Source organism: Solanum tuberosum, unplaced genomic scaffold (genome assembly GCF_000226075.1).
Source record: "Solanum tuberosum cultivar DM 1-3 516 R44 unplaced genomic scaffold, SolTub_3.0 scf00584, whole genome shotgun sequence".
Lineage (NCBI taxonomy): Eukaryota > Viridiplantae > Streptophyta > Magnoliopsida > Solanales > Solanaceae > Solanum > Solanum tuberosum.
Genome location: NW_006239504.1, coordinates 270,580 through 280,606, shown reverse-complemented (window position 1 = coordinate 280,606; position 10,027 = coordinate 270,580). Strand labels below are relative to the sequence as shown.

General features: G+C 30.8%; 1 protein-coding gene across 1 annotated transcript; it reads right to left on the bottom strand.

The window, feature by feature from the left end:
• Positions 1-386: 386 nt before the first annotated feature.
• On the bottom strand, positions 387-6,204 carry LOC102583946 (uncharacterized). Its single transcript, XM_015304637.1, has 9 exons — positions 6,084-6,204; positions 5,845-5,961; positions 4,445-4,769; positions 3,606-4,050; positions 2,897-2,996; positions 2,671-2,730; positions 2,296-2,379; positions 1,978-2,085; positions 387-837 (listed from the first exon to the last, which is right to left on the bottom strand). Exons 1-9 carry the CDS (start codon positions 6,153-6,155, stop codon positions 523-525), a joined length of 1,626 nt encoding a protein of 541 aa, XP_015160123.1. The 5' UTR covers positions 6,156-6,204; the 3' UTR covers positions 387-522.
• Positions 6,205-10,027: the final 3,823 nt, after the last annotated feature.

Genomic DNA, 10,027 nt, shown 5'->3' with positions numbered 1-10,027 from the left:
CTGAAAAATACCCCAACTTTGGTCGGATTTACTGTTGCGTTACTAAATTTTCATGAGGACCTATTACCTTCCTAGACTATTTAATACCGTATTTTAAACATATATATTTGCCCACGTGGACATAAAAAATAATGCAAAATTGCATTATTTTTTATGTCCATGTGGGCAAATATATACCTTTAAAATACGGTATTAAATAGTCTAGGAAGGTAATAGGTCCTTGTGAAAGTTTAGTATCGCAACAGCAAATCCGACCAAAATTGAGGTATTTTTCAGACCCTTATCCCTAATTAAAACTTAAAAAATAAATATAGTTAATAATTCAAATATGAATTAAATAGACGTTTATCAACCACAAACAATTGCTATGTTCATAATTATGAGAGGCAAAAGGTTGAACACTTTTATTTTCGGATTTCAGGTCTGAATGATTACAATTCAGACCTGAAAAACAAACAAATTTAATAATTTAAGTATGAATTAAGATTATAGACGTTCATCAACTGTAAACAATTGTTATGTTCATAGTGGGAGCAAGTATCGAAATTCTGAGGCGTAAGGTTGAACCTCTATCATCTTAGCTAGGGATAGAGATTTCTTTTCCCCCGCGTCAAGGCAATCCATCATCGACTTTTTCAAAGAGCACGAGCTTGGTAATTGGCTATACATCCATTCGATTAGTGACTCCATATCATCTGCAAAGTCTTTCATGTGCCATTGCATTAGCTTGGGCACCATTATCTTCTTCTTACTTGTTATTCCTACCGAAGCTTCCAAATACTCCATTTTTGCTCTTTCTAGCTCGTTCGCGACTTCATCCGATTTGTAGATCCTAAGCTGCAACAACACAACGTTGTTAATACAATTAGGAACTTGCATTCATATTGAATTTATTTAACTGGACACCATGTTTAAGAGTGACTTGTTATCTATGATAGACGGTTGATATTTTGAAAAATGACAAAACAGTCACTTAAGATTAAGGGTTGGTTCAAAATAGACACTTAAGTATGCAACTGAACAATTTTGGTCCTTGAAGTTTGTCAAAAATTAACACTTTAGTCTACGTCAAATATTTAATTAACGAACTCTGTCGGTTAAATTTGACAAAACTATGAAAAACGAAAAATTAGAAGGAACTCACATTTAGAGGTACAATTTTTGTAATTTTTGCTATTTTTGAATTATTTCTAGAGTCAAGTTTAGCTATTTGAGGTGTAATTTCTGGTATTTTTTCTTTAGTGTCTAGTTTAATTTTGTGGATTGAATATTTTAGGATTTGGTTAGACTTTTAGGCGTTTATGATTCATTTTTTCACAACTAATTTCGTCAAATCTAACGAACATAAATTGTGAATTAGTTGACCAAGACTATAACTTTTGACAAATTTAAGGACCAAAATTGTTCATCACATACTTAAAGGGATTATTTTGAACCTACCCTTAAACTTAAAGGACCATTTTTTCAAAATATTTACGTAACTATAAATCATTTCATCAAAAGTATAAGGGAGAAGACACAAGTACGCCCTTAGACTATGACCGAAATTCCAGAGACACACCTTAACTAAACTAACGTCCTATTACCCCTGAACTCATTTTTTTTGTAATTCTATACACCTTTTGACTTACATGACATCCAAATATCTCTCTTTTTTTGTAATTTTGTACACCTTTTGGCTTATGTGGCACACCCCGTGACTCCACGCAGTTGAGGCGCGTGGGAGATATTTGAATGCCACGTAACCTAAAAAGGTGTACAAAATTACAAAAAAAAAATGAGTTCAAGGGGATAATAGGACCTTAGTTTAGTTAAGATGTGTCTCTGAGATTTGGGTCATAGTCTAGGGAGGTACTTCTACATTTTTCCAAAGTAAAATGAAAAGCTTAAAATCAAGTTATTACTATACATAACAATTTATATATTTTTTTGGAACCGACTAATAAAAACTTGTCACATAAATCGTAACGAACTTACTGCAGGTGAAGACCAACTTCCTCGACATAGTGAAAACGTGACATTAGGTTCTGGATACTCAAGACCATAAGCATTCCTCAAAAATCTTTCGTTATCATCTTTCAATCCCTTTAAATCCAAAATAAATAATTCAAATTCATCAAGCCAAAAAATGATGAAAATTAATTAAAATGTATCTTGTAAGTTCAATTTAATTAGAGTTATTATCTCATATGATCACTCAATTAATATATCTCCGAAAGTCATTATTTTGTTAAAAAAAATTGACTTTCTTAAATAATATAACTATTAATTGAGTGATCATTTGAGTGTACTCACATGTTCAGTGTCCCTTGGATGCCTAAGGATGAAATGTTCGATGGCTAACGCGTTAAGTACAATACCACCAACATTTATCGCAGCCTGCAAAAAACGCAAGCATATTATGAAATTGGCAACAGACAAATTATGTAGCTGAAAGGAAATAATTGTTGCTAATCCTATTTAACGACAAATTAATAACATATTATCAAAAAAATTGTTAGCTAGGGCAATTTAACACAAATTAGAGACAATTAATGGAGTAGCTAATCCATCACTAATAATATTATCAAAAAAATTATGTTAGCTACGAGCAATTTGACAACAGATTAAAGAGAAAGTTTGTAGGTAATTTCATTATTTTTTTCCCAGTGAAATAAAAGATGTGCATACCTTATTCACGAGAGACAATTGTTCCTCCTCCGTAGAAGGCAAACCGTGTTGTAGAAATGCCTGAATTTAGCATAAACAATAAGTTGTATTATCAGTATTCAGGTCAATTTGTACGCATCAAGGCTATTTTTTTCTACCTAGCTCTCACAAATACAAATACGAAGTTTTTTCTAGCAATTTTATTTTCTTTTTCAATAGAAAAAAAGCTTAACATGTCTTACAGTACATTCATTATGCAGATATTATAGATATTGATCCAAAATGCCAACTTCTGCTTGTATGTCAAGCAAGTTATGTCCACATTGCTAAATTTTTGCACCATACTCCTATAAAATATTAGGGAAAAAATCATAATTAGAAAAGATAGAAATTAGTGATAGACAAATTTCGTAGCTAAATAGCAAAATTCATCACTATTGGCCTATTCCTGTTTACCAATGGATTAGCTACAACTTAGCAAAACAACATGTTAGCTTCAAGCAATTTAGAGGTAGATTGTCAAAAAAAAATATGGTAGCTACGAGCAATTTAACAACAAATTATCAAAAGATGATGTTATTTGCAAGCAATTTAGTAACAAATTACCAAAAGAATATGTTAGCTATGAGCGATTAGTGATATATTATGAAAAAAAATTGTTAGTTGCAAGCAATTTAGCGACATACTATCAAAATAATATGTTACCTATGAATAATTTAGCGACAATTTATCAAAAACCTATGTTATTGCGAGTAATTTAGCAACATATTATAAAAAAAAAAACAATTTAGCAACAAATTATCAAAAGAATATGTTAGTTGCGAGCAATTTAGTGATAGATTATCAATTGCTTAACAAAAGAACACGTTAGCTACGAGCTATTTAGCAACAAATTAGTGACAAAGTTCATAGCTAATTCCAGTATTTCTGCTTATAATGAAATTTGAAAAAAGTACCTCAACTTTCCCATTTGAGGAAGACATTCAGATATATGGCTTGTATTAAGAGAAGTTCTTGAGACTTGGATGAAATTCTTGTATGATCCAATCTCTCCATGGCTTCCATCAGTGTCTAACAAGATCCCATAAGGATCAAGATTAGATGCGTAATCGTTGAACGCGAACGTTGGAGCATCAACAGCAGCTGATGAACAAGTTTTGCTACATATGAAGCTGCTTTTGGATTTCTTGGAGGAAATTAGAGATTGTTTTACCATAGAAGTAGATGACCCTTTACTCTCTAATGATGCCTTGTTTAACTTAAGATATATACTTATTAAACATTTGAGTACTTCTTCCGATAACTTATTTGGTGTTTCAGTTTCCATTTCTATATCTGCAGATTGACTGTGGTGCCTGCGCCAGGTTCTTGAACCTCTTGAACTACTCTCAACTATTTCCTCTGATTAATTCAACAACAAACAAAAAAAATTGATAGTGTTAGTATATTTGGATGTTACTATAGCTATTAAGTTTGAGTAATTTTTTTTTTCCAAACTGGTATCAGAGCCTCTATGACTTTAGTTGAGATTTCAAATATAACCAAAAAAAAGGGAGATAAATGCTTCAATAATTGGAGGATTGATGACAAGTCCATCAACAACAACAAAAAAATGATGGTGATTAATGACAAATGTGTCAACAAAATTGAAGGTTGGTGACAAGTGCATCAACGAAAATTGGAGGTTGGTGATGTATACATCAACGAAAATAATGGAAAATACGGTTAGAAGTTGTAATTATTTTTTGAGCAGTAAAATATGTAACTTTTTCGAGAACTAAGTATATTGACTTACCGGTGAGATCAATTGGAGTGTGGAAGTCTATGGAGGAACCAACAGTGGCTCTTCTTTCTTTTCGAATTCGATATTGTTTTCTTAGTTGTTGATAGTTACTTGATCTCGAGGCCACAGGGAGTTCAACATCTTTGTGTACTGGACGGGGAGGTGGTAATTGCTTTGAAATCAGTCGTTGATGTTGTACTTGTTTAAGTTGCAACATTTCCCATTTTTCGGCTAACTCTTTCTCTCTGTACAACTTTAGCTTTAGCACGTCGACCTTTCTCTCTAACCAAGCTATCTCTTCTTCCGCGGTAACCATTTCTTCTAGTAGATGTTGAACCTGTAGTGACGGGTTCAGAATTTAAAGTTTACGAGAGTCACAACAAACATAGAGAAAGCTTGACAAAGGTTCGTCTTTTATTGACTTTTTTGCATTAGAGTATCTATCCATCCAAAATTACAAATTAAATTAGAGAAGAATGCTATCAGAAAATGGAATTTTTTTTTGTAGATGTTTCGTGAAATTTGGCTTGTTGGTGAAGGCATTTCGAATGGAAAAACCGTCAATTTCAATAAAAAATTAGTGATTTTCTGATAGTGAAAGAAGCGGAAGATAATATATATGTATGCCCTCCGACATTCACACACTTTGGTCTTTAGTATCCATTTGACTATCTTTATCCAAAAATTCAAACTAACGAAGAAACACAATCAGAAAATCGCTAATTTTTTACAGACATTTCCGTGGGAAATTGGCTCGTTGGTAAGCGGTTTAAGACGATAAAAGCCATTGGGAACGTTATCAATGAGCCAATTCCCATAGAAAAATTAGTGATCTTCTGATGGCAAAAGAAACAAATGATATATATACCCTACAACATTCACATAAGTTGGTCTTAAGCTTATATTTGACTATCTATATCCAAAAAAATCAAACTAAATGAGAAACACTATCAGAAAAATGCTACTCCCTCTGTCCCAATTTATGTGACACATTTCGAATTTCGAGATTCAAACAAGTTGATCTTTGACGGTAAATTTTTTCTATATCTTTTAAATGTTTTGAATTGTCAATTATTGGGACTTATAGTACTTTTTATATAGTTTACAAATATATAAATTTCATTTTTAAAAAATTGAAGATTTCATGAGCAAATTCTTGGTCAAACTTAAACTGTTTGACTCTCGAAAAGCGAAATGTGTCACATAAATTGGGACGGAGGGAGTAATTTCTTTCAAAAATTTCTTATGGAATTTGTCCAAAATTGACTTGTTGGTAAAAAGTTTCAGATGGAAAAGTCATCAGAAACGTTATCGACGAGCCAAATTTCTTGACAGATTACATTAGAAATTTTTTATAGAAAATTAGCGATTTTCTAATAGTGACTAAAAGCAGAAGATATATATTTACGTACCCGGCGAGGGAGGGTGGATAGGCAAGGAAAAGAACCAACATTTGGTCTTTGTAATGCATATTGCAAAACTGTTTTCAGTTGAAGTTGCCCATCTAATTCTTCTCGCAATTCCTCAACCTATTAACAATACATAAGGATATTCAAAAATGTCAACAGGTGTGTGTCAGACACAACTACGTATGATAATATTTTTGAAAAATCTGAATAACATAGCTAGACAATATTAATATAATCATTACCTCTTCTTCAAGAAGTATTTTTTTCTGTTTCTCATCACTTGGTTGCATCAACAAGTCTTCAAATTTCATCATTCAAAAATGAAATGCTAAATTTTATTTGTTTGCCCAATTTTCAAAATTATTTAGCCAAGATATGTGTGAATATTTGATTCATCCACATATTTAAGATATGATAATTAATGTGGGAAAAAAAAGTGAACGTGAGTTGCACCAACAAACTTTTAAGGACAAATTGAGGTGAGACAGGACGTGATGTCCATGAACTGTTTTAATATTCAACCGTTTGTCTGGTTGTCACAAGGGAATCATATTGTTGGTTACGAGTTCGATAAGATTCAGTAATTTCGACTCAAACTTTATATTCGTGCTAAAAAATTAGTTATTATTTGAACAATCAAAAATATTTTTTTGGACCATGCATATTTTTTAAATAATTTGAATTGTTGATTACGGTGACTTATAATACTTTTATGTAGTATCTAAATATGTAAATTTTATTTCATGAAAAAATGAATAGTTCATATCCGAATTCACATTGAATATTAGTTATTTCGACCAATCTAAACCAAACCAATACAAATAGAAAGATAATGAGTATACATATCAGTTCAGATATAGAACAATAACATACTTGTTGTAATCTCAAAAGCGAAGTTAATTAGTGGAAAGTGGTGTGTTATAATCAGGGGCGAAGCTACGAATGTGCAGCTAGCTATCTCTGCTCTTCTTTTTAATTCTCTTTTTTTATCCTTCAAATTGCTTTTTTTATCTGTCTCCCATGGCCCATCCCGCAATTACTAAGTAATCAATTAATTTATTTATTACTATATTTTTTTATGACTTGAATCTATAATCTTTAAATCGAAAGTGAAGGGGGTTTATCAGTTGAGCAAATCCCCAGCTCAGATAAAACATATAAATCTAATATGAAAAGAAAATACAGTAATATTGAAAAAGTCATATTAAAAATAATAAATAAAGAAGCATCAATAATAATAAATAAATAATATAACAATCAAAATAAAATAAATAATGGTCTAGAATCCATAAACTTAACTTTGACCTTTTATTTTTTGTTCATAAATAAAGTGATTGCAATACAATCACGAGCATAATATAGTACCTAAAAATATTATTGGTGGCAATTGGCATCTTATTTGACTTTGAAGAATTAACATAAAATACTTATATGCTTTGTTAATTCTTAACAACTTTACAAGGTACTACTCATGGATTAAATAATACTAAAATTAAGCGATGTAAATATTTATTAATTAACTATTTTTCATCAAGAACACAACTTTCGTACTACTAATTAGAAATTGTGTACCAACAAACAAAATAGCTTCATGCTTTCCGTTATCTCAATTTATGGTCATAAATCGAATTTTAAAAGTCAAACTTTCTTGATGGTGAATTTAGATTTTTTTTTTATCATAAATAAATTTATATATCTGAAAATTACGTTAAAAGTACTATAAATCATAGTAATTAATAACGAAAAATATTTAAAAGATATTTGAAAATTTCGGGATCAAAGAAAAATCTGTTCAACTATATATAAAAGATCTGAGCAACTGAGCCGAAATTATTGAATTCAGATAAATCCGCATCGTTGACAATATACATCCACCCCTGCAAGGATACATGTTCTTTTTGAAGAATTAAATTCTGAATTATTTGCTTTGTGATGTTTTCAAATGCATTATTTTACTAAATGTTAAGAGGATATAATAAGAAAGTTTTGACCGAAGTAATATATTATTTCTACCGGTTAACAAAAATAATATAATTTTTTAAAAGTTCACGAAAAAAAAAACAAGAAACAATTTCAAGCTAATTATCTGTTTGGCAATTTAATAAAAAATAAATCAGTACATTATGAGAAGAGAAGAAATACAACAAAAACAAAATGAACAAGTTAGATATCTGGTCCATCGGTCAAAACAATTACATTTGGTATGCAAATATACACTACTTTGTTTTTAAAAAATGTATATTTTATGTACATCATTCAATAATATACCAAAAAATACACATATACTGACTATTATTTTGATGAAGGATTAGATAACATAATTTTTTCGGGTAAGGTTTGGGCAATTTAACGAGTCACGATAGGGTTATTTCACCCTAACCCGTTAAATGTTGGGCGGGCTAGACAGATTAAGTGATGATATTGAATCTTGATTGCCAGTGCCATCACTGGGAGTTGGTGGCCGAACAGGACGCCATTGTAGAGATGGTAACAGAAGGTGTTCATTTGCCCTCCAAATTGCGGTGTTTTTTTCATTATCATAGGAAAGAATTCGAGTAGCTTCGTTTTGTTTAGAGCTTAGAAGAAGAAAAAACAATAGTAGCATCAATATTTTTTTAGTACTACACATAGAAGCTAAAATGTTAGAACTATTTGTTTGTGTTTTCATTCTTGAGATAATTGGAATGAGAAATTGGAGTTTAAATCACGAGGGATATTTATAGTCATGAAAATAATTAACGCGTTACCAAAAGTCGTTCAAACTTTTACAATTTTTTTTAATTTCATGAAAAAAGGATTTGACCATTGACTTCTAGGGTTTATGAAAAAAAAGAAAATTGAAGTTGAACTAGTCCTATGAAAATTAAATGAAAACACATTGGATATTTTACAAATTAGACCAAAATCATCTATAGAAAAATATTAAAACAAAAAAAAATTGAATTTGCTAGCCAGAGTGAAATGTCGATTACAAGTGCTCGATCGATCAGATAGGATAGAAGCGAATAAGAAAGTTCAATCTTCAAAAGGCCTTCAAAGAGATGGGCTTTAGGGGACAATACTTTTTGTGGTTTGCGTACGAAAAAGTCAAGTATTCTACGCAGACTTGATTTATTGAAATTTTTACTTGAAAAAATGCTTTCAAGCTTAAACTTATTTATTTAGTTATATATACATAGGAGTATATTTTTGTAGGCTTGAAATAATTGAGAAAAGAATAATACAGGAAAAAAGAATAATAATTTTTTTCTTTTTCTTTATAAAATCATTTTTTTAAATTCAACTACAAAGTTTAAAGATATATGTCCCCAATTACCAACTTTAATTCAAAAACTCAAAATCAATTTTCTACATAGGCAAAAGTACTCATTACCCCCCTGAACTTGAAGCTTTTTATACGGTGTACACCTAAACTAAAATTCCATTTTAATTACCCCCGAACTTGTTTATTCCTCCGTCGCATACACCTTTTTCGTCCACCTAGTGTAGAAATTGATAACACATTCTACTAGGCGCGTGAGGAAGTGATTTTTTGCCACATCACAAAGCTACAACGGTAAAAAAACGTAAAATCTCCATTTTTCTTTAATATTTGACATATTTTAAACGAAAAATAAGGGAAAATGTAAATGAAAAGTAAGGGAAACAAAGATTAACACTTACTTGGTAAGAATTTCCGACAAATTTGAAATTCAAGGAGTTCTGCGAAATCAGCCCTTATTCAAAAATAACTTTTAAACAATGAATTTTAATATTTGGCATATTTTAAACAAAAAATAGGGCAAAATATAAATGAAAAGTAAAGGAAACAAAGATTAACACTTACTTGGTAAGAATTTCAGACAAATTTGAAATTTAATCGACCAACTTCACGTCTAGAAAAACCCAAGTCCAGAAGGAGTTCCGCGAAATCAGCCCTTATTCAAAAATAACTTTTAAACAATGAATTTTAAATTTAAGAAATTTATTTTTTGCAATATTAATTTATCCAGGTGGAAATCCACATCACCAATTTAGACAGCTGTCGCACGCGTGTAGTCCCAATAGGAGTAGGTGGACGAAAAAGGTGTACGCGACGGAGGAATAAACAAGTTCAGGGGGGGTAAATAAAACGGAATTTAGTTTAGGTGTACACCGTATAAAAAACTTCAAGTTCAGAGGGGTAATGAGTACTTTTGCCTTAAAA

Coding starts and splice junctions, on each gene's coding strand:
- LOC102583946 (XM_015304637.1), bottom strand. CDS start 6,155: ATGATGAAATTTGAAGACTTGTTGATGCAACCAAGTGATGAGAAACAG. Junction 2,380..2,670: donor AATTGTCTCTCGTGAATAAG/GTATGCACATCT, acceptor CGTTTTTTGCAG/GCTGCGATAAATGTTGGTGG. Junction 838..1,977: donor GAAGTTGGTCTTCACCTGCA/GTAAGTTCGTTA, acceptor GTGTTGTTGCAG/CTTAGGATCTACAAATCGGA.